Here is a 26304-nt window from a genome sequence, read left to right on the forward strand (position 1 = left end):
AGCTTCTTATCAAGATCCAGTCTCCACTCTATTGGATTGGAAAGCGCAGCTACAATAAAAAATTCACAGAGTGCATTAGGAATAATTTCGGAGAGCAATATATTATGGACCCAACCAGGCTATCTTGAATCCGGTAATGATAATGAGGCAGGTTTAATGAATTGCCCCTAAAAAAAGTAGTGACCATAGCATAGACAGACACCCAGTGACTATGGCAAGGACTGAATGACTGAATGACATCGCAGGTTCTAAAAAGAGACAGTGCAAGATAGCAGACGATGACATATCCTTCCCAGATTGTCTCAATGCCTTCTATGCTCACTTTGAGCAGAATTTCGACAGAGAGGTAACACCTATTCTGACAAGTCCTGATGAACCTATCCCTACAGTCACTGCATCAGAGTTCAGATCAGTTTTCCTTCGTCTGAATCCATGGAAAGCGATTGGACCAGACAGAGTACCAGGCTGTGCACTCAGAGCATGCGCAGATCTTCTCGGACATCTTCAACCTCTCCCTGCAGTAAGCCACTGTCCCTGCCTGTTACAAGAGGGCCAACATCATCCCTGTGGCTAAGACGGCTCATGCAGCATGTCTTAATGACTACCACCTAATGGCCCTAACTTCGGTGGTCATGAAGTGCTTTGAAAGGCTGGTCATAGCATTAATCAATTCCAGCCTTCCCACTACTCATGACCCACTCCAATTTGTCTATCGGACCAAGAGATCCACATCAGATGGCATATCACTTGCCCTTCACTCCTCCCTCGAGCATCTTGACATCAAGAACAGCTATGTAAGAATCCTCATTGACTACAGTTCAGCCTTCAACACTATTATCCCTTCGAGACTGATTACTAAACATTGATCTCAGACTAAGCCCCACTCTCTGCAACTGGATCCTCAGTTTCCTAATCACCAAGACACAATCAGTGAAGGTTGGGGATAATATTTCATCTTCACTAACACTCAACACTAGAGACCCCCAGGAGTGCGTATTCAGTTGCCTACTGTATACCCATGACTGCGTCGCCAAGTACCAGACTAATGCCATTTACAAGTTCGCTGATGACACCATCATAGTCGGTCGAATCTCAGATGGTAACGAAACAGACAACAGACGGGAGGTGGAAGACCTTGAAAAATGGTGCACTGAGAACAACCTAGCTCTTAATGCTAGCAAAACCAAGGAACTCATTATTGACTTTCTGTGGGATGTTACTCATGCCCCCCTACACATTAACAGCCCAGAAGTGGAACGAGTGGAGAGTGTCAAGCTCCTGGGAGTAGTCATCCACAACAAGCTTTCTTGTACTCTTCATGTGGACGGACTGGTTACAAAGGCCCAACAACGTCTCTTCTTCCTCAGGCAGCTGAGGAAATTTGGCATGATGACAAATACCCTTGCCAACTTTCATAGGTATGCCATCGAGAGCATTCGTCTGGATGTATCACCACCTCGTATGGCAACTGTGCCATTCAAGATCGGAGACGGTTACAGAGAGTGGTGAACTCGGCCCGGACAATCACAAAGGCCATCCTCCCATCTATAGAATCCATCTACCAGGCCCGCTGTCAAGGAAAAGATCCATCCCATCCTGGCAATGTTTTTCTACAACCTCTACCAGTGGGGAGAAGGTACAGAAGCCTGAACACATGCACCAGCCGGTTTCGTAATAGTTTCTACCCTACTGTTGTTAGAATACTGAATGGACTCACAAACTCTTTTAACATTCGCCTATACCTGTGTTTTTGTTTTTGCTGCTGTTTACCTATTACTTACTTACCTATGCTACTTAACTATATGATCTGCCTGTATTGCTCGCAAGACAAAGCTTTTCACTATGCCTCAGTACACGTGACAATAAATTCAACTCAATTCAATTCAATTCAAGAATGAGAAATTTGGATAGGACAGGTCAGCGCAACATCAAGGGCCAAAGGGCTTGTTTTGTGCTGTATTGTTCTATGTTCTACGTTCTATGAAACAATTGTCTTTAACTTAATGAAAGGAAATTAGGATCATATTAGGTAAAGTGAACTGGGCGGAATGACAAGCAGTAAACAAACAGTGGCAGAAATTAAGGAGGTAATTTATGAATCTCAGCAAAACTATATCCAAATAAGAAGGAAATATTTTAAGAGAGGGAGAAGCCAACCATGACCTACCAAGAAAATTAAGTTCAAAGAAAAATAAGTAGGCCAAAGACAGTGAAAAATTCAGAATCAACAGCTAAAAAGATAATAAAGACAGATTATCCCATTTCATTATGGTGTGCTGCACCCTTCACAACCTCAATCAACCAAGGAGTGAGTGTCTTGTGAGGGGAACGGATGTGGGAGTGACAGGTCTCCTTCAGTGAGAAAGGGAAGGTGAAGACTTTGAAATGGGTCTAGATGTTGCTCTTGGATGGGAAGATTAGAAAGTGCAATATTAAAAAGAGGCAGACAGGTGCATGATAATCTTATGGTAAACCAATTCCAGGACAGCTAAGGTGTGGGTCTGTCTGCTGTTATGTTTTTGTTTTGGAAAGCAACTGGCTGGAGACCACTGATTGCTCTTTGGGACATAGCTCAAACTGAAAAAGGTTCTCAATTCATTAGCTATTTTAAAAAAAGGGCAATTTAAAAAAAAATCAGTGAACTACTACTATGATCCCTTTGCAATCTGGCCTGAGGAACCCTGGCTTTTGTGCTAAATGTTTGCAACTGCAGCTACCTCACAGTGTATACCTCGATGAACAGAGGCTCCTGGAGGGAAGCAGGATTATGGGTGTTGCCTCAAGCATGGAGGAGGCAGAACATGGAAAATTCATCCAGAGGATGCTCCCCAATTTTCCCATATCTTTCCTGATGTCAGTCATCATCTTATTCCCACACTATCCCTATAGTCTTGGAGAACTTTATCCTCAATTATGACTTTTTCTTCATTCACGGTGTCTGACATTGCTGACTAGGCCAGCATTTATTGCTCATCCCTAATTGCTCAGCTGGCTGTTAAGACTCAACCATTTTACTCTGGATTTGGTGTCACATTAAGCCAGACTGAGTCAGGATGGCAGATTTTCTTCCATAAAGGACATTAGTGAACCAGATAGGTTTTTCCCTGACAATGGACAACCATTTCACAGTCACCATTAAACTCCTCATTCCAGATTTAATTGAAAAATTAAATTCAAATTCTACCAACTATCATGGCAGGATTTAAACCACATCCCAAAACATTGCCTGAGTCTCTGAGTTAATAGACTGAAGAAGGGCTAATGCCCGAAAACTCGATTCTCCTGTTCCCTAGATGCTGCCTGACCTGCTGCGCTTTTCCAGCAACACATTTCCATCTCTGAGTTAATAGTCCAACAACAGAACTATTAGGCCATTGGCTTGACTACTATCAGCTGCATAAATCTATGCGCTCTCCTCTTTTCCCCTAAAGAATTAAGTCATGCACATCTCAGTTGTGCTTTGTCTATCTCATACACCAAGAATGGTCAAACTTTTATGGTGACCTCATCCAGAGGAAAGATTTGTCCTTCCTACATCTGCAGAGCCTGGCCATATCCTTCCATTATTGACAACAATTACCTCTGTGGAATCCTCGACCCAATATCCTCATTCTTATCTCATCGGGTAAATCGGTGCTACTGTTATAAATCTCAAGAACTAAATCAGTATTTTGTTGGTTTCTGAGAATAACATAGGGATACACATTGCTGATGAAATGAGACAATAAGGGTGTTCTGACTGAAATAGAGTCATAGACATGTACAGCATGGAAACAGACCCTTCGGTCCAACCTGTTCATGCCGACCAGATATCCCAACCCAATCTAGTCCCAACTGCCAGCACCCGGCCCATATCCCACCAAACTCTTCCTATTCATAAATCCATCCAAATGCCTCTTAAATGTTGAAATTGTGCCGGCCTCCACCACTTCCTCTGGCAGCTCATTCCATACACGTACCACCCTATGTGTTAAAAAGTTGCGCCGTAGATCTCTTTTGTATCTTTCCCCTCTCACCCTAAACCTATGCCCTCTAGTTCTGGACTCCCTCACCCTAGGAAAAAAACTTTGTCTATTTACCCTATCCGTGCCCCTCATAATTTTGCAAGCCTCGATAAGGTCACCCTTCAGCCTCCAACGCTCCAGGGAAAACAGCCCCAGCCTGTTCAGCCTCTCCCCATAGCTCAAATCTGCCAACCCTGGCAACATCCTTGTAAATCTTTTCTGAACCCTTTCAAGTTTCACAACATCTTTCCGATAGGAAGGAGACCAGAATTGCACGCAATATTCCAACTGTGGCCTAGCCAATGTCCTGTACAGCCGCACTATGACCTCCCAACTCCTGTACTCAATACTCTGACAATAAAGGAAAGCATACCAAACACCTTCTTTACAATCCTATCTACCTGCGACTCCACTTTCAAGGAGCTATGAACTTGCACTCCAAGGTCTCTTTGTTCAGCAACACTCCCTAGGACCTTACCATTAAGTGTATAAGACCTGTTATGATTTGCTTTCCCAAAACGCAGCACCTCGCATTTATCTGAATTAAACTCCATCTGCCACTTTCCGGCCATTGGGCCATCTGATCAAGATCCTGTTGTAATCTGAGGTAACCCTCTTCACTGTCCACTACACCTCCAATTTTGGTGTCATCTGCAAACTTACTAACTGTACCTCTTATGCTTACATCCAAATCATTTAAGTAAATGACAAAAAGTCGAGGACCCAGCACCGATCCTTGTGGCACTCCACTGGACACAGGCCTCCAGTCTGAAAAACAACCCTCCATCACCACCCTCTATCTTCTGCCTTTGAGCCAGTTCTGCATTCAAATGGCTAGTTCTCCCTGTATTTCGTGAGATCTAACCTTGCTCATCAGTGTCCCATGGGGAACCTTGTCGAAAGCCTTACTGAAGTCCATATAGATCACATCTACTGCTCTGCCCTCATCAATCCTCTTTGTTACTTTCTCAAAAAACTCAATCAAGTTTGTGAGACATGATTTCCCATGCACAAAACCATGTTGTCTATCCCTAATCAGTCCTTGCCTTTCCAAATACAAGTACATCCTGTCCCTCAGGATTCCCTCCAACAACTTGCCCACCATTGACATCAGGCTCACTAGTCTATAGTTCCCTGGCTTGTCCATACCACCCTTCTTGAACAGTGGCACCACGTTAGCCAACCTCCAGTCTTCCAGCACCTCACCTGTGACTATCCAACATCTGCTGGGGAAAGATGTGCTAATCCTTTCACTTCAAACAACAATGTTAGCATCTAGCAGCACAATGAGACGGCAGAAAACATATCCATGCAAGTGAAGATATGTTTACAGAAATGCAGATTACATTCATGTAATGTGTACCAGTGCCACCCATGAACTCTGAACACAATGTCCTTCTTTATTTACCACTAAATAGGTGCTGGTACAGGATCTCCAGCTGAGGTCGATGGATTTTGCTGACTGGCATACCTTGCCAGTTTATTTTGAGGGTTCAGGCCAGAGAGGATCCTGGCTTGCGAGCATCTCTTGCACAGATACAGGTGTGCTTTTCCTTGGCTGACCTTCTACAATCAGTGGGACAGATAGAAAGGCAGGGAGCATTCTGAGATAAAGCTCCTAGCATTCCTTTCTAGTGCTCTTTCTCTCCTTTGGTCTCTGCTGGTGTCTCACTGTCTCCTTGAGATGAAGAGGCTCCTGCAATTAGATAGACTGACCTTGTTTCCTCTCACCTTGCCATATGGTTACAGCGAAGGAGTGCCTCCCCACGGAAACTAAGTGTTTTTGATCTTGCTCTCCAAGGTAGTTGCCATACTTTTGACGGAGGCAGCCACATATTCACATACCCAAGCCACAACAGTAGACTGAAGTTTAGATGGATGCATCTGTATTTCACACTCGTGAGAGCCTCTGACATCACTGTCTGATGTTCTCCTGCTTATCTCTGCATGGTCAGCATGTTGTGGCAACAGTTTAGTTAGATGACTATCATGGCACTTGAAATGCTAATGCTACGGATTTCAGTCATGGCTGCATGCAGCAATTATTCAGTAGCTGGGGCAATCTGCATATTTGGCTTTCTGTCACCAGGCTGGGCACTGATTCAAAATCCAATCATCCTGTTATCTTGAGGGATGGCAATATGACTGTCCCTAGTATTTCCCTGGTTCATCACTCTCACTGATCTGGGATAACAGGGAGTGTAGAAGATCTGTGATCCATCAAAAAACACAATTTATTTGGTAACCCAGCCAACGCAGAGAAGCTGTTTAAGTGCAAGGTTCCACTATAAACATTTTCAAAGCTGCATCAGAAGCTTTAGTATGGAAGGTTGCATCATCAGTTAAAAGATGGAGACAGAGGAATGGAATCAAGTTCTTATTGGAAGTAGTATTTGAAAAAATGTATTAAAGTCCTAATTCTGGTTGCTTTCAAATGAGGTCTGACCAGAAAAGTAGCTTGGATTTCCTGTGACTGTTCTGAAGAAGCTGATCAGAAACATTGCCACTTAATCTATGTTCCTCCCAATTAACAGTCCTTATTTATCAGGCCTCTTGCTCAGTGGATTTAGGGGGTTAGCACCCTGAGAATGCCAGGTAATGACAGTAGCAAATTTCCCCAAGCCAGAATGCTCCACAATTCTGGTTCTGGGTCTATTTTAAATGCTAACATGCAGTCTAGGACTTAAATAGAATTTTAGCATTTTTAGTGTTGACTGCCAAAGCACACCATAAACCATCTCATAGATATCAGTTGACTGATTATCAAAAAAATGCCATATAACCAGCATGATCTGCTGTTGATCTACTTGCCTTGCCTTTAAATATTGGTATATATACATTAATTTCTTGCCATTCTGCCAATGTTATGATGGATTGGTCCTGGCTAGATTTCCGGGCCATTTCAAAATACATCTGCAGCTGAAGTAAGTGCACAGAAGCTGGTATCTTGTCACCAAGTCACCGTTTATTTACATGTGCACAGAACATTAGCTCTGACTAGCCAACTCAAAGCCAGTCCATGGACTGAGGAGACCTTCTGAATCTCCTTTTTTATTTCTGTCATCTAGGGCTCCCTCATTGGCCCAGCCTAACAACCCAATCAAGGATCTCATAATCAATGAGATCCACCTGACCCTAGTTCCAGTCACTGCAGCAGCCTGTTGGCAAACACGAATAAGGCCTAGCCCTAAGTGGATCTGTTCTTGCGCTATTACTACCAGACACCTAGCTGGTGCATTTTGCTGCCCAGACATCTGAAGTTCAATTGGGGCATAATCCACCTCTAGCCCTTGCAATTTTGGCGATGCACTTTTAAAAGTATAATGTTGAAAATGCAATTTAAATATATACACAAATAGTTCAAACATTAATTACATAAGCAGATCCCACAGTGAATGAATAAAGTGACTGAAATATGATATGAAATTTGAAGCTCCACTAAGCAAAAGAGAGCCAGAATTACATTAATGATATTGAATGCTGTAGTAAAGGCATTTGGGTACTGAAGGGATGAATTTTATTTTCATGAAGTATCAAAAGTATAATCCCAATTATTAATTTGAAATATAATTAGATTATGATTACCAAAATGTTGGTCCTGTTGCTTTGCCAAATTGAAAATAGATTAAATTAATCAAATATGAATTTGGATTCCAGTTCATCTTTGAAATTGCCAAAAAATAAATAAAATGTAACTGCTATTCAGTCACAATATAAATTATTTGAATCTCTACTTAACTTTTCTTATTTATCAATCTTTATAAATTTGCATAAGACATTAAGTATGCAAGATAAATAATTTGGAAATTTATAAATTGGAACTGTATTTTCTTTTGTATTTTAAATCCCAAACAGATCATGGAAGAAGGCGATTTAAATAACGATGGAATGTTGTCATTTGTAGAATTTAAAAATGTAATAGAGAGATCAGCTGACTTCCAAAAGTAAGTCATAGAGTCATATTAAAGAAAAGTTTAAGTTAGAAAAAAATGGCCAAGGGTGCATTCAATGAACCTTTCTGTAAAATTTGCAAAAACTTAGGAATGCAAATATGCAGTATTCCTTAGTTAAGATTTACATCTAAATGATTTGCTGAAATTAATTAATAGGAAAATAAAATTTAGTTTTAATTTTACCAATTTTATCAGTTAACATGTAACTTTAAAGTTTATTTAAAATAATAGCTATGAAAACAAGATTTGATTTGGAGGCTGCTTCACTTGATATAGTAGAAGTTAATTATAGAGCTGAAATTATGTTGAGCGTCAACCTCTTTCCTGTTGAAACCCAGATCAAGACTCAAAAGAATCCAATGAATTAGTAGGAAGATTTTGTTTTTAACTGACTTAACAGCATTGGCTGGCCAGAATTTATTGCCCCTCCCTGGTTGTCTTTAAGAAGGTGGCTGTGAGCTGCCTTCTTAAACCACTGCAGTCTATGTGCTGCAGGTAGACCCACATGGCTAATAGGGAGGGATTTCCAGAATTTTGACCCAGTAATAGTGAAGGAACGGTTGTACTTCCAAGTCAGGATAGTGAGTGGTTTGAAGGGCTACTTGCACATCAATCTCTGGGTTATGGGCCCAGCACGCTCCTGCAGTGCCACTCCGCTCCCACTCCGCTCTGGGGCAGCACGGTGGCACAGTGGTTAGCACTGCTGCCTCACAGCACCAGGGACCCAGGTTGGATTCCAGCCTCAGGTGACTGTCTGTGTGGAGTTTGCACATTCTCCCTGCGTCTGCATGGGTTTCCTCCCACAGTCCAAAGATGTGCAGGTTAGGTGAATTGGCCATGCTAAATTTCCCATAGTGATAGGTGCACTAGTCAGAGGGAAATGGGTCTGGGTGGGTTACTCTTCAGAGTGTCGGTGTGAACTTGATGGGCCGAAGGGCCTGTTTCCACATTGTAGGGAATCTAATCTAATCTAATCACATGGTAGCACACATTATACCCTGCTGCTCTTCTCATTGTAGGTGGAAGTGGTCATGGGTTTGGAAAAGGATCTTTAGCAAATTTCTGCAGTGTACCTTGTAAATACTACACACTGTGGCTGCTGAGCATTAGTGGTGGAGAGAGTGGATGTTTTTGGATGGGGGCCCAATCACTCAGGCTGCATTGTCCTTGAGCTTTCTGAGTGTTGTTGGAGCAGCATCCATCCGGGCAAGTGACGAGTATTCTGTCACAGTCCTGACTTGGGCCTTGCAAATGGTGATCAGGCTTTGTAGAGTCAGGAGATGAATTATGTGCTGCAGCATGCTTACCTTTGCAGTATTCAGACCTCTGACTTGCACTTTTTTAGCAAGTCCAGTTGACTTTCTGGTCAATGGAAACCGTCAGGACGTTGATAGTGGGGAATTCAGTGATGGTAATGCCGTTGAATATCAATGGATGGAGATTGTATTGTCTTTTATTGGAGATGATCATTACTTGGGATTGTATGGCACAAATTTTACTTGCTATTTTTAAGCCCAAACCTGGATATTGTCCAGGTTTTGATCCATTGGAATTTCAGTATCTGACAACTTGCAAATAGTGCTGAACATTGAGCAGTGATTGATAAACATCCCCACTTCTGACTTTATGATGGAGGGAAGCTCATTGATGAAGCATCTGAAGATGGTTGCGCCTAGGACACTATCCTGAGGTACTCCTGAACAAATGTCCTGGAGCCGAGATGACTGACCTCTAACCACCATCACCTTCCTAGGTGTCAGGTATGCCTCCGACCAGCAGAGGGATTTCCCCTTGATTCCCATTGATTCTAATTTGGTAGTTGCTCCTTGATGCCACTCTCAAACGTGGCCTTGATGTCAAGGGCTGTCATTCTCATCTCACTGCTGGAATTCAGCTCTTTTAGCCATGTTTGAACCAAGGTTATAGTGACATCAGGAGCTGGGTACCTCTGGCAGAACCTAAACTGGGCATCAGTGAGCAAGTTGTTAAGCAGGTGGTAAGGGTTTTCCCATTTAAAATGGAGATTAGGAGGCTTTTTTGCTCAAGGGTCAATGACCTGGAACTCTAGCTAACAGCACTAAAGATCACTAAAAATCACACAAACTGCAATAGTTCAGGAAATGGGCTCACCACCTCTTCTGGTGGAGAACTAGGCATAGGCAACAGACAATGACCTTGTCAGCAAATTGAACATGAAATCAAAAATCAAAGTTCTTTCTTCCCGGTTAGAACATAACTAGCGTTTTTATTGGTATTAATCCACTTTAGAAGATAATCTTTGCTGTACGTGCTGTGTAATGCAGAATTATAAGATATTAACCAATTCAACCAGAATTGATTTTCTGAAGTGAATAGCTTCTATTTTTATTTACTATATTTCAGATCCTTTACAATTCGTTTCTGAGTGAATGAAACAGATGAAATTGCAAGTAGCAACAAGTGAAGAAATGTATATTGCTTGATTACAGAACGTTCAAACATTTTTAAATTGATGTGCTGCATTCGTAGAATTGTGAAACTAAAAGCTGTTTTTCATTGATATTGAGTTCCATTTCTTTTTAATTTAATGTCATAAATTTTCCTGAAAACAATTAACGTTGCATTTTTTATGACATGTATGAAATGTGACATGAGTTTTACATTTTCTGCAGAAATGGTAGGAGTTTTTCATCTTCTCATAATTGTTACAGATGAACTAATAAATATGATGCATAGGTTGCCTGTGTGTATAATTAGTGCAATTCCACTGTCACCAAAGAAAGACGCAAATATTTGGAAAAAACATTGACTTTTTAAAAAATGACATTGAATTAATAGTTAGACTATTTAATTGTCAACCAAGCAGTTCAATACTGTATTTTCTTCAATTCTATTGATCCAGCAGCTTAATCAAATATAAATTTCTTGATATCTCATAATCCTGATGGCCAGAACAAAGTCTGCATTTGAGAGAAGTCTAAATATGACATGTATAGATAACTAAACATTATTCTTCTGTTCAATCTGTTTTGTTTTTATAATGCTTAAAAATCAATAATGCAAGTAGTTTATGTTTATTTTAAAGCATATCAATAAAGACTACATTTGCCACGTAATATACATTGAAAGCTGATGAACTTAAATGATTCTTCAAAAATATTTGTAAAATGTATACATGTTCAGCCAATTCTTTCATTTATCTTTCATTGGGAGCAGTACAAGTTGTTTTTAGAAAAGCATGGAATAGATTTTTTTTCTTTTTTTACACATAGACATATTGGTTTGCCAAGTTGAAGAAGTCTGGAAATACGAAGTGGAAAGATTATACATCTGTAAGGAAGCTTATTTGATTTTCCAGCCACTTATCATTTCTAAGTATTTTATGTGTTGCTCTTCTTCCTTATTTGCTTCACTGAGAGTCATAGAATCATATATCATGAAAACAGACCCTTCAGTCCAACTCATCCCTGCTGACCAGATTTCCCAAATTAAACCAATCCCATTTGCCGACATTTAACCCATATCCTCTTAAACTTTTCCTGTGCATGTACCTGTTCAAATGTCTTTTAAATATTGTAACTATACCTACATCTGCTACATCCTCTGGCAGTTTACTCCACATATGAACAATGCTCTATGTGAAGAACAGAGTGGACCCTTGGGTCCATTTTAAATTTTTTCCCTCTAACCTTAAAATTATGCCCTATCATTTTGAACTCCCTTACTCGAGGGAAAAGACCATTGCTATTTATCTAATCTATGCCTGTCTTATATTATAAACCTCTATAAAGTCACCCCTCAATTTCCTACCCAGGGAAAAAAAAGTTTCAGCCTATCCAGCCTCTCCATAACACAAACTGTCCACTCCTGGTAACATCCTTGTAAATCTTTTCTGCACCCTTTCTAATTTAATAATATCCTTCTTTTAGCAGGGTAACCAGAATTGGACACAGTACTCCAAAAATAGCCTTTCCAATGGCCTGTAGAGCTGCAAAATGGTGTCCCAATTCCTATACTCACTGCTCTGAGCAATGAAGGCAAGCATGCCAAATGCCTTCTTCAGCTCCCTGTCTACCTTAGATACCACTTTGTTGAATTTACAGCATCACAAATAAAATATCAAAGGAATGCAGGGGAGAGGGCAGTTCATTTGTGAAGGAATAGAGTGAAAACAAAGGATTTATGTTAATTTTGTATCAACACTTAATTAGACCCTGTAAGAATTATGTGCAGTTCAGTGTTCATGTTACAGAAATAATATAGAGGTACGGGAAAAGGTGTTTTAAAAATTCACATGGATGATGAAAGAATTGAAGATGATACTTCTGAGGAAACGCTGTGTAAATGGGGCTCTCTTCTGTCGAAAAGGAAATGCTGAGGGGCAACCTAGAAAAGTTTGAATGGAAAATTTTGATAGATTATTGTCATGGCAATCACTCGCTAACAAGTATGGTTGTCTGGGGAGGAAATTCCATATCACTGCTCATGCATTCTTTGGATCCTTGCATAGCTCATGAGTCTCATTTTAAGAGCTGCATCTTTGAGCACACATTTGGCATGCATTTCCAGAAGGTGCAATTGGGCCTTGACCATGAAATTACTGATATTCCTTTCTTCAGTTCCTTTTCCATACTTTCAGTTACTGAAAGGTGTTCTGAAAGAATTGTGTCGCTTCATACAGGAGTTTCTTCCAAGTCATTTTCTTCTGAATGCGGGATAAATATAGAGATCTTTCCACTTGTAGTGGAGTCTAAAATTAATGGCTATTATTAAAATTAGTAATCAATTAATATATTAGGGAATTCAGGAGCAAGTTATTCCCCCAAAAAGTATAAGAATGTTATGACTTGGAGACACCAGTGTTGGACTGGGGTGCAGAAAGTTAAAAATCACACAACACCAGGTTATAGTCCAACAGGTTTATTTGGCGGGGGGGGGGGGGGGGGGGAGGCTGTGAGTGTCTGTGAGAGAGTGTGTGTATGTGTGTGAATATAAAGGGGTATAAGTTTGTGAGAGGGTGTGTGGGAGTGTATGTGCAAGCATATGGGAGAGGGTGTGTGTGTGTGCATGTCTGTGTGTGTGTATAGTGCAATGCGGTTACCTGTAGCGTAACATGAACCCAAGGCGCTAAGGCATGGTATATTGGAGAGACCAAGCATAGGCTATGGCAATGGATGAATGGACACCACACAACAATCAACAGACAGGAGTGTTCCCTCCCAGTCAGAGAACACTTCAGCAGTCTGGGACATTTGATCTCGGACCTTCGGGTGATTGTACTCCAAGGGGGACTTTGGACAGGCAACAACGAAAAGTGGCCGAGCAGAGGTTGATAGCCAATTTCGGTACCCATGGAGATGGCCTGAACTGGGACCTTGGGTTCATGTCACAATACAGGTGACCCCATTGCACCAAACACACACACAGACAGACACAGACACACACACACTCCTACAGACACATTATGCAGATCCTCTCTCATATGCTCACACATACACTCCCACACACCCTCTCACAGACTTATACCCCTTTATACTCACACTCATGCACATACACATACTCTCTCGCAGACACTCATAACCCGTGCCCCCCACCACCCCCCCAAACACACACACACATGCGCACATAAGTTTGTGGAGTGAATTTGAACTTACAGAATTACATTTTACTTTGCTCAAAAACTGCATGAATCCATGTAAGACTCTGTAAATCTGTTTTTTTAGATTAGAATCAGTCTGACCAATGTGGCACAGACAGCCTCATCCAGGGAAGCTAACACCTTCAATACATTATCTGGGCCAACATGACACCAATTGTTAAAGTTCACTTGAGAATGTAACTTTTGAAAAAGTTTGCGATTTACATATGAAAGAACTGAAACCAACATGGTCATTCTAAAAGATGAGAGACTTAATCAACAATCCAGGTCTTTTACAGTATTTAATTTCAGTTATATCACACTGTAAACTTTTGCTATAAATTCTGTGTTTTACAATCTTATTCTCCACAACCACCTGATGAAGGAGCAGCGCACCGAAAGCTAGTGCTTCCAAATAAACCCGTTGGACTATAACCTGGTGTTGCGTGATTTTTAACTTCATAAGAATGTTGATTTTGTTTCCACAAAAAGTAGTTAGCAGTAATAGCACAAGATGCATTTTAGCAAAACCTAGATGAGTACGAGGGAGAAAAATGTAGTTGGATATGTGGACAATGTTAGGTGAAAATGGTTAAAAGATAGATTCTGGGAGCTAACCTGAACCAATTATGCCAAGTTACCTGTTTCTGAGCTCCCGTTGTATGTAAACTCACATGAACAGACATTATAACTGCCTCCAGACTGTTGTTAGTTCTGTTCTATTATTGATTGCTGATGTAAGATGATGTTGGAACAGAATTTATTTCCATTCAAACCGTGTTGTGCAGTGAGATGGCCAAGAAGACTACTTATTCCCCTTTATGGATGTTAATATTGCATTACTGTATATCTGTTCAATGATCAAAAGTGTAATTGTAATACTATAAATTGTATTTGCTCTGTTATCTGAAATGGCTGCTTCTTAAATCATGGTTGGATCTCACTTGAAACGTTCTGTTGTCTTGACAAAGTAAATCAGAGAATTCCTGATAACTTAATACATCACCTCAATTTCACAGAAGATTCATATAATTCCTACAGTGTGGAAGTAGGCCATTCAGCCCACTAAGTCCAATTAACCCTCCAGAGAGCATGCCATTCAGTCCCGCATCCTTAGACACTATGGGCAACTTAACATGGCCAATCCACTAACCTGCACATCTTTAGACAGTGGAAGGAAACCAGAGCACCCAGAGGAAACCAACACGTACAAGGAGAATGCACAAACTTCACACAGATAGTCACCTGAGGCTGGGATTGAACCAGGGTCCCAGGCACTGTATGATAGCAATGCTAACCATTGAGCCACTATACCAGACAAGGTTGAGAAGTATTTGTGCAACTGATGAACACCAAAGACTATTAACAGTATAACCATGCAAATTTCACAAATACCATTTTAAAATGTATTGGTTCCTGGGTATTATTTTTATCTACTTATTATCTGTCCTCTTATTTAAGGGGAATTTACTCTGTTGGTGTTAGGCATCTTCCGCCATTGTAAACCTGAATAACTTAGAATCCCTCTAGCTAGGAAATAAGTATTTGTTTTCAAGATTCTTTTTTATTTGAGATTGAACAACGAAATGCCTGTGCAGGACCACAGTGCACATTGTGCACAGTAACAGACCCTTCAATCCAACTTGTCCATGCCGACCATATATCCCAACCCAATCTAGTCCCACCTGCCAGCACCTGGCCCATATCCCTCCAAACCCTTCCTATTCATATACCCATCCAAATGCCTTTTAAATGTTGCAATTGTACCAGCCTCCACCACTTCCTCTGGCAGCTCATTCCATACACATACCACCCTCTAAGTGAAAAAGTTGCCTCTTAGGTCTCTTTTATATCTTTCCCCTCTCACCCTAAACCTATGCCCTCTAGTTCTGGACTCCCCCATCCCAGGGAAAAGACTTTGTCTATTTATCTTATCTATGCCCCTCATGATTTTATAAACCTCTATAAGGTCACCCCTCAGTCTCCGACGCTCCACGGAATACAGCCCTTTGCAAAATTAATGATTATTTTTCAAGTGCAATTTGAAATAAATAATTGATTTAGTAATAGATAAAAATGTTGTTGTAATTTGCTTTTAAACATGTTGAAGAACAACCTGAAGGATCAAAATCTGATTTGAGTAAGTAAGTTACAGTTTGTGTTCATTACTAGACATAAGTAAGACCATAAGACATAGAAGCAGAAATTAAGCCATTTGGCTCATGGAGTCTGCTTTGCCATTCAATCATGGCTGAAAAGGTTCTCAGCCTCTTTCTCCCCATAACCCTTGATCCCCCTTGACAATCAAGAACCTATTCATCTCTATCTTAAATGCAGAACAGCCTTGGTTATCTGAACATCAATTATCCAAATTACATCTCAATATCCTGTAAAATTTTTATTAAATTTAAATAAAAGAACAGCAAGAGCAGGCAGTCTGGGCTGGCAGTAGGAGCAGGACAGGGTCGCCACAGGACACTGTTCCTGCTATTGATGCCGCCACGGGAACCCTGTTCCTGCTATTGCCGCTATTCGGATCAATCAGTTATCCGAACAAACTATTTCCTCACCCATCTCATTTGGATAATCGAGTTTATGGTGTATACTTAATGATGTAGCCTCCACAGCCTTCTGTGGCAATGAATTCCATAGATTCACCACTCTCTGGCTGAAGAAGTTTCTCCTTATCTCCATTCTAAAGGGTCTTCCCTTTACTCTAAGGCTGTGCCCTCAGGTTCTGGTCTCCCCTACCAATGGAAACATCTTTCCAATGTCCAGTCTGTCTAGGCCATTCAGTATTCTAAAGTTTCAATTAGCTCCCCCCTCATCCTTCTAAACTCCATTGAGTATAGACCCAGAATCCTCAAACGTTTCTCATCTGTTAAGCCTTTCATTCCTCAGATCATTCTCATGAACCTCCTCTTGAACCGCTCCAGGGCTAGTTCATCCTGAGATATGGGGCCCAAAATTGCTCACAATACTCTAAATGTGGTCTGACCAGAGTTTTATAAAGCCTCACAAGTACATCTCTGCTTTTTTTTGGTCCTCCTGAAATGAACGCCAACATTGTATTTGCATTCCTAACTACTGATTCATCCTGCAAGTTTACCTTAAGAGAGTCCCAGATTAGGACTCCCAAGTCCCTTTGCACTTCAGATTTCTGAATTTTCTCCCCATTTAGAAATCAGTCTATGTTTCTATTCTTCCTATCAAAGTGCATGACCTCACACTTTCCTATGTGTTCCATCTGCCATTTGTTTGCCCACTCTCCTAACCTGTCTAAATCCTTCTGCAGCCTCCCCACCTCCTGAATATTTCCTGTCTCTCCACCTATCTGCAAACTTATCCAGAATACCCTCAGTTCCTTTATCTAGATCATTAATGTATAAAATAAAAATAAAATAAACACTGACCCTTGCAGAAGGCCACTAGTCACCAGCTGCCATCCTGAGAAGGACCCTTTTATCCCCACAATCCACTTTCTGTCAGACAGCCAAGCTTCTATCCATGCTAGTACCTTGTTTCTAACATCATGGGCCCTTATCTTACTCACAACCTCCTGTGTAGCTGCTTGTCAAAGGCCTTCTGGAAGTCCAGGTAGAGAACATCCATTGGCTGTACTTAATCTAACCAGATCATTACATCCTCAAAGAATTCTAACAGATTTGCCAGACATAACCTCCCCTTGATGAACCCATGTTGATTTTGCACTATTTTATCATGCTCATCCAAGTATTCAGAAATCTCATCCTTCACAATGGACTCCAAATCAATGGCCAAGGCCAGGCTAATCGGCCTGTAATTTCACATCTTTTGCCTTGCTCCCTTCTTCAACAGGGGGTTACATTAGTGATTTTTCAATCCTCTGGCACCCTCCCTGATTCCAATGAATCCTGAAAGCTCAGCACTAACTCCTCCATTATCTCTTCAGCTATCTCCAGAATTCTGGAGTGTAGTTCATCTGGTCCAGGTTATTTGTCCACTTTCAGACCTTCACGTGCTGATGGCCATCATAAATACTTTTGCCTCCTGATTCTCCTGAAATTTTTGAATATTGCTCTTGTCTTCCACTGTGAACCCTGATGCAAAGTACTTATTCAGTTCTTCATCTATTTCTTTGTTTCCCATGATTACTTCTCCAGCATTACTTTCCCGTGGCCCAATATCCACTTTTGCCTCTCTTTTTCCCTTTATATTTATCTAAAGAAACTCTTACAATCTTCTTTTGTAATACTGGCTCTCTCACCCTCATATTTAGTTTTCTCCATCCTTATTTCTTTTTTGTTGTCCTCTGCTCGTCTTTGTAGGCTTCCCAATGCCCTTCGCCACATTATATGCTTTCTCTTTTACTTTTATACTGTCTCTGACTTTCCATGGTTGCCTCTTCTTCCCTTTAGTATGATTTATTTTTGCTTGGGATGAATTTTGCTGTGTCTCCTGAAATACTCCTGCCATTGCTGTTCCACTGTCTTTCCTGCTGGGCTCCTCTTCCATTCAATTCTGTTCAGCCCCTCCCTCAAGCCTCTATATGTGCCTTTGTTCAATTGTAAGATGAAATATAAATTGAAAATCTTTGATAGTTATGACTGCAGATCAAGTTACTGAATTAGGCTGTTAATCCTGTAATTAGGCAAATAAAAATTATGCCTGTCGCTATGATATTGATATTACAATAAGGATACAACAGTGTTTTCAAAAACAGAACACGTAGGCAGCCGACTGTGAAATCGGACATGACTGATTGATCTGCGTCCTCGAGTTTGCAAAACAATTGATTTCTTGCTGCTGCTGTGTTACAGTTCCCCCAAAAAGCTAAGGATACTGAAAATATGAAAAAAAATCACAGATTTTAAACCTAATTAATGGATTATTTTTAAGAAAAGTACATGCCATTCATAATTTGGGGAATAAACACCATATTCTATCTGGGTAGGTCACATTTCATTCCTAACCTTCCTGATATCAGAATGCTGTGTATGCAGTGAGTGTAATGTGCGAAGACATATTAATAGTGCTAATGAATGGCTTATCAGCTTGAGGGACTCTTTCAGCATTGTTACCATATCCCTAAAATTAATTTTATATAAACAAAACCTTTCTAGGTATGTTAAGTCTGACCATCTGGTCTGAGGTCTGGTCATACCCCTGACCATCTCATCTTGAGGCGGGACTTGGACCCTGAACAGCTGATTAGAGATAAGAACACTACCATGACACAACATGACCTTTTGGGTATTGAGCTCTGGGCATTATAACATCAACCTGGGGACATATTGGCATAATGGAAATGTCACTTAATTAAGAATCCAGGCTATTCTGGACTACAGGTTCAAATCCGACCAAGCAGCTGGTGGAATTTCAATTCAATTAATAAAGCTAGTCACAGTAATAATGACCATGGGATTATCATTGATTGTTGTACACAGCTGGTTCATTAAAATCCTTTGGGGATTGAAATTGACATCCTCATCCGGTTTGGCTTCCAATGTTATTCCAGTCCCATAGCAGTGTGCTTGATTATGAACCATCCTTGGAAATGGCCTAATAAGTCAGTCAGATGTATCAAACCAATGAGATGGACTGCATCAGTTCAAGAAAATAGCTCACCAACTTCTTCACAATTAGCTATGGGTAACAAATGCTATTGTTGCCAACAATGCCAACAACCCATGGACGGACTAAACAAAATTCTAGTGTTGAAATAAACATCTCTAAACAAAAAACCCAAAGAGTCTCTATGACACGATAACTGCAGATGCTGGAAATCAGAAATTGCTGGGGAAAGCTCAGCAGATTTTGCAGCTTCTGTGGAGAGAAAGCAGAGTTAATGTCTCAGGTCAGTGACTCCTCTTAAAAACTGAGGAAGAAGGATCGCTGAATCTGAAATGTTAACTCTGTTTTCTCTCCACAGAAGCTGCCAGACCTGCTGAGCTTTTCCAGTAATTTCTATTTTTGTTTCTGAAAATTAAAATTCACTTGTAAAATAGATAGAAGTTTAGATCACGAGCCAATATAGCAGAGCTATGATTAAACTGCTTTGGCCAGCAATTGTTTGAAGAAAGATTTACAATTCTGTGAAGTCTCACAACCCCACCTTAGCACTGTGATGTTTCAGGCACCAAAGTATTTTTGAGTTGTACTCATTGCTGTAGGAAATATAGCAGCTAACTTACATACAATAATCATCCAGAAACATTAATCTAATTGTGAACCGATTTGTTTTGATGTTGCAGGGTAAGCATTGGCCAAGACACTGAGGATAACTCCCCTGCTGTTCTTCAAACATTGTCATGGGGTCTTTTATACACATCTGAGTGAATAGATAGGGCCTTGGTATATGATCTCATTTGAACGGCATCACCTCCAACAGTGCAGCATTCCCTCAGAATTAGAAAGTCAGCCTGGACTTTTATATTTGAATCCTGGTTATGTGTTTATTTACCATCTTCAGTTCAAGACAAATTAACTCCAAAACCAAGTAAACATATCTGCTGAGACCTGATATTTAATTTGAAATTGTTGTTAATTTTTAAAAGTTGGATAGGCACCTACAAAACAATGGGCTGAATTTTCCCAGCTTCTGAATGATGTGGGCAATGGTGAGTCAGTTGAAAAATATGGCAAGAATGAAAAAAATGATGGAAGAATAGGTTGCTTCACCTCAATCAGGTGGCTGTGTAATGGAATCATCATTAATCATCGACATTGTTGGAAAGGGAGGTCTGCAACTGTTGCCCTCCAGAATTTTCTCTGCATCCTGAGGAGACCTTCTTTTTTCTTGAAGATGCTATTCAGCAGTCATTGGATGTTATAGGTTGGACAGAATCATAGGAACACTGTCCACCTGCACAGTTCTGCCCCTTGTGCAGCCTATGAAACCATTATAATGTGTTTGGGAATTGTGAATTCAGATGAATGCAACTTGCACAGCTTTAGTCATAGTCATAGAGGCATACAGCATGGAAACAGACCCTTTTGTCCAACTCTCCCATGCCAAACTTGTTCCCAAACTAAACTAGTTGGTGCAGGCAGAGGACTGGGGGTCCCAAGTGAGAAAGTGGGAAGTGCAGAAGGCAGGAATCAATCATGGAATATCTACAGTGTGGCCAATTGAGTTCACACTGACCCTCCGAAAAGCATCCCACCCTGACCTACTCTAACCCTGGATTCCTACCTAATCTATCTAACCACCTCCAGACACTATAGGGAATTAAGTATGGCCAATCCACCTAACCTCCATATATTTGGACTGTAGGAGGAAACCAGAGTACCCAGAGGAAACCCACACAGACACAGGGAGAATGTGCAAACTCCACACAGTTGCCTGAGGGTGGAATTGAACCTGGGTCCCTGTCACTAGGAGGCAGCAGTACTAGCCACTGAGTCACCATTCCACACCAGGAATGTTTAATAATTTGGTTGAATGGAATGGGTAAGAGCTATTGAGAGAAGATGCTGAATGCAATAATGAGAGTAGTACAATGGGAGGTGAGTGCAGTAGCAGAATTAGACTGAGTGTAAAGACAGGAGATGCTGCAAAACATACATTATATGCTGCACGTTCCTTCAGTCCTTCAGGGTATGATGCCAGGTCTTCTCTGGCAATCCAGGGGAAAGAAGATGGCCCTGTTCACCAACCTGTCCATCAAGACTTCCATCTCCATGGCAGCAAATCAGGGTGCCGATTTGCCTCTGCCAGACTTCCCCTTCGCAATTCCTCAGAGTCATAAACTGTAAAAAGGGCAATTACTGGCTTGCACTTTTTGAAATGGCACACAGTGGGTTTAAATATTGCACCAGTGGCATAAATGTCAGAAAGGAGAAAGTGAGGTCTGCAGACGCTGGAGATCAAAGCTGAAACTTTATTGCTGGAACAGCACAGCAGGTCAGGCAGCATCTAGGGAACAGAAGATTCGACGTTTCGGGCACATGCCTGAAAGAAGGGCATGCAATAAAGTTTCAGCTAAATGTCAGAAAGTCCTTGCATTGTGAGCACTTCCATGCAACAGAGTGGAAGAGCATTATCGTGGAGATATTGTGCATACTTATTCAGTTGATCAGTGTAAAATTGCATGAGATAAGTCACCAAGGCTCATAAAGGGGAATCCTCCATAAAACATATTGAAATTGACACATCATCAAATTTAGGAAAAATTTCAGCTTATCAGTTTTTTTTTCAGTCCATATAAGAGTATTTAGTTTAGAGTCATAGCATTTTTGCAGTAGTCCTATTATCATTTTTTAAATTAAATAGTTTGGAATGGAAATCAACATTTAAAAAATAATCTTTTGTGTGTTGTGTGTTACTGGAAAGTCCTGCAATTGTCACCCATACCTCATTACACTTGTGAAGATGGTTGTGAGCTGAATGCATATTTAAGCAATGCAGTCCATCTGGTAAAGGCCAGGAGTTCCAGGATTTTGCGCCAGCAACACTGAAGAAATGGTGATATAATTCCAAGTCAAGACATGTATGGCCTGGATAAGAAGAACACCAATGGTGGTGTTCCTATTTATGTGCACTTCTGTGCATGTTAGAGCTCACAAGTTTGGAAGATGCTGTTGAAGGACCTTTGGGAATTTGCACAAAGTGAAAGTCACCACCGTCCCAGAGGGACATAAGCTGCTCTCATTATGGAAGGATGACTAGTAGTGACAGTCATCTGACACATTAATCTGACAGTCACCATGCCACAGGCAAGGAGTGAGGATTGAAGATGTTGGGTCTTCACAGCGACCTCAGTACAAGAAGCTAAACTCACACTATCAGCATCACATTGGCAAAGCAGCCATCTAATCAACAGAACTGACCTAGTTTCCTCTTGCAAATGGTACACACTGTTGCACTTATATCATTGGTGGAGGAGATAAATGTTTAAGGTCTTCGATGCATGTTAATCAAGTGGGCTATTTGTTCTGGATAATTGGAGAGAAAATTCTGGAAAGCTGATCTGGAATAGACTACCTGAAAGACAGTAGACAATAGGTGCAGGAGTAGGCCATTCTGCCCTTTGAGCCTGCAGCACCATTCAATATGATCATGGCTGATCATCCTTAATCAGTATCCTGTTCCTGCCTTATCTCCATAACCCTTGATTCTACTATCCTTGAGAGCTCTATCCAACTCTTTCTTAAAATGAATCCAGAGACAGGGCCTCCACTGCCCTCTGGGGTAGAGCATTCCACACAGCCACCACTCTCTGGGTGAAGAAGTTTCTCCTCATCTCTGTCCTAAATGGTCTACCCTATATTTTTAAGCTGTGTCCTCTGTTTCGGCACTCATCCATCAGCGGAAACATGTTTCCTGCCTCCAGAGTGTCCAATCCTTTAATAATCTTCTATGTCTCAATCAGATCCCCTCTCAGTCTTCTAAACTCAAGGGAAAACAAGCCCAGTCGCTCCAGTCTTTCAGAATAAGGTAGTCCCGCCATTCCAGGAATTGACCTCATGAACCTACGCTGCACACCCTCAATTGCCAGAATGTCTTTCCTCAAATTTGGAGACCAGAACTGCACACAATACTCTATGTGTGGTCTCACCAGGGCCCTGTACAGCTGCAGAAGAACCTCTTTGCTTCTATATTCAATCCCTCTTGTTATGAAGGCCAGCATGCTATTAGCCTTTTTCACTACCTGCTGTACCTGCATGCTTACCTTCATTGACTGGTGTACAAGAGCACCCCGATCTCTTTGTACTGCCCCTTTATCTAAAGTGATTCCATTTAGATAGTAATCTGCCTTCCGGTTCTTGCCACCAAAATGGATAACCATATATTTATCCACATTAAACTGCACCTGCCATGCATATATTTATCCACATTAAACTGCACCTGCCATGCATCTGACCACTCACCTAACCTGTCCAGGTCACCCTGTAATCTCCTAACATCCTCCTCACATTTCACCCTGCCACCCAGCTTAGTATCATCAGCAAATTTGCTAATGTTATTACTAATACCATCTTCTATATCATTAATATATATTGTAAAAAGCTGCGGTCCCAGCACTGATCCCTGCAGTACCCCACTGGTCACTGCCTGCCATTCCAAAATGGAGCCGTTTATCACTACTCTGTTTCCTGTCAGCCAACTAACTTGCAGTCCAAGTTAGTACTTTGCCCCCATACCATGCGCCCTAATTTTGCTCACTAACCTCCGATGTGGGACTTTATCAAAAGCTTTCTGAAAGTCCAGGTACACTACATCTATTGGATCTCCCTCGTCCATCTCCAGAGTTACATCCTCTAAAAATTCCAGAAGATTAGTCAAGTATGATTTCCCCTTCATAAATCCATGCTGACTCTGACCTATCCTGTTACTACTATCCAGATGTGTCATAATTTCATCCTTTATAATAGACTCCAGCATCTTTCCCACCACTGAGGTCAGACTAACTGGTCTATAATTTCCTGCTTTCTCTCTCCCACCTTTTTTAAAAAGTGGTACAACATTAGCCACCCTCCAATCCACAGGAACTGATCCCGAATCTATCGAACTCTGGAAAATAATCACCAACGCATCCACGATTTCTCAAGCCACCTCCTTCAGTACCTGGGATGTAGACCATCAGGCCCCGGGGACTTATCAGACCTAACATCTCTCCAACACTAATTCCTGGAAAATATAAATTCCCTTCAGTTCAGGTCCTTCAGCCACTGTTACCTCAGGGAGATTGCTTGTGTCTTCTCCAGTGAACACAGATCTGAAGTACCAATTCAATTCTTCTGCCATTTCTTTGTTCCCCGTAATATATTCCCCTGTTTCTGTCTTCAAGGGCCCAATTTTAGTCTTAACTATTTTTTTTTGCCTTTCACATACCTAAAAAAGCTTTTACTATCCTCCTTTATAGTAAAGGGTGGTGGAAGCAGATTCAATGTTACCACTCAAGAGAATTGACATGAAGAAATAATGTTAAATCATAACAAAGAAAAAACAGAGGATTGAGGTTAATCGGATAGGTCTATGAGAAAGACTCCACAAAGATTAGCTTCCTATTATTTTATTTAGTGATGGTGGTTGTCAAAAAGGTGAACTAGACAGCAAGTTTAGGAGGTCAGGCAGCATCCGAGGCGCAGGAATATTGACGTTTCGGGCAAAAGCCCTTCATCCGAAATGTCGATTTTCCTGCTCCTCGGATACTGCCTGACATGTTGTGCTTTTCCAGCACCACTCTAATTTTTCCTGCTCCTCAGATACTGCCTGACATGTTGTGCTTTTCCAGCACCACTCTAATCTTGACTCTAATCTCCAGCGTTTGCAGTACTCATTTTCGCCGAACAAGTTTAGGAAACAATTCATTGAAATAGTTCAAATTTAACAGTTGTTCAGTGTTCAATCCCTGCCAGAATGTCCACCAGCAATGACTGTAGGAGGAGTCACATATTATGTACAGCAGTATTGACAACTAATGATTTTTAAAAAACACAGCCTAGACCAAAGGATCGATTAGCAAATAAACGCGGAGATAGAGATAACAACATTGAACACCCTGGGATTTGACAATTGATAGATACGGTTCACTGGCGAAAAGGATGAAGCATTTATTGTTTTCAAAGCGAGAGGAAATGCGGCTGTGAATATGGGCGACTGGAATTTGCTAGGAAGCATTTTAGAAGAGGTACACGTTCACTCGACCATCCTTGGGAAGATCTGGCTGACGATCCTTTTCATTTTCAGGATGTTGGTCCTTGGAGTGGCTGCTGAAGATGTTTGGGATGACGAACAAGCTGAATTCATCTGCAACACAGAGCAACCAGGCTGCAGGAACGTCTGCTACGACAAGGCCTTCCCCGTTTCTCTCATTAGGTACTGGGTCTTACAGATCATCTTCGTCTCCTCGCCGTCCTTGGTTTATATGGGACACGCACTCTACCGCCTGAGAGCACTGGAGAAAGAAAGACAGCGGAAGAAAGCCCACCTTCGAGCCGAACTGGAAGAAATGGAGCCGGAGATGGAACAGCACAGGAGGCTGGAAAAAGAATTGAGGAAGCTGGAAGAGCAGCGCAAAGTAAATAAGGCACCTCTCCAAGGTTCACTGTTACGAACTTATGTCTTCCAGATCCTGACCAGATTGGTGATGGAGATTGGTTTTATGATGGGCCAGTATCTCCTGTACGGATTTCGACTTGATCCTCTCTACAAGTGTCTCCGATCGCCCTGTCCCAATATCGTGGATTGCTTCGTTTCCAGGCCAACAGAAAAGACTATTTTCATCGTCTTCATGCTCAGTATAGCTGCCTTTTCCTTGCTTTTGAATATACTTGAAATCGTTCACCTAGGAATCAGAAAAGTCAAACAGGCGCTTTACCTGGAGTCAGACCTAAGCATGCACGAATCGAAGAAGAACTCAGTTGTGCAGCAAGTTTGCATTTTAGCAAAGTCCTCGTCTCATAAACCTGACCCAAGCGCCCTCGGTGGTTATAAGTTTTTACCAGAACAGCAGGGACATCCTGGAAACATCCCTATTTTCTTGACTCCGATGTCTCTTAGCATGATTAAAGGTGAGGCCTGTATTATTTAGAGTCAGAAACATTGACATTCAGTTTCTTCTGCATGCAATATTCATATCAACGAATTATATGTCTAAAAATAAGAAATGGAATTAACAAGGGGCCAGTCAGGTTCTTCAATTGGGACAGTCCAGATTCCAATAATTCACAGGGATATTTGGTTTGATTTATTTTTTACAAAGCTGGTGGAGCAGTAAGCAAAACCATGCCTCATTTAAGTCAG

General features: G+C 41.2%; 1 protein-coding gene across 5 annotated transcripts in view; it reads left to right on the forward strand.

The window, feature by feature from the left end:
- gja10b (gap junction protein alpha 10 b) overlaps positions 1-26304 on the forward strand; it is a 79919-nt gene that overhangs the window by 45379 nt on the left and 8236 nt on the right. Inside the window, exons 5-7 of one of the 5 annotated variants that reach the window (XR_006310745.1) lie at positions 7860-7948; positions 10340-10406; positions 11209-11268. Coding sequence is in view for 4 of the 5 variants with exons in the window: in XM_043685151.1 (XP_043541086.1) it covers positions 25151-26072 (922 nt within the window). In the remaining variant the exon portion in view is untranslated. Of the gene's footprint in view, positions 1-7859; positions 7949-10339; positions 11269-25085; positions 26073-26304 lie in introns of those variants that run through there. The other 4 variants (XM_043685156.1, XM_043685168.1, XM_043685163.1 and 1 more) reach the window with 4 other exon arrangements.

Source organism: Chiloscyllium plagiosum, chromosome 3 (genome assembly GCF_004010195.1).
Source record: "Chiloscyllium plagiosum isolate BGI_BamShark_2017 chromosome 3, ASM401019v2, whole genome shotgun sequence".
NCBI classification, from domain to species: Eukaryota; Metazoa; Chordata; class Chondrichthyes; order Orectolobiformes; family Hemiscylliidae; genus Chiloscyllium; species Chiloscyllium plagiosum.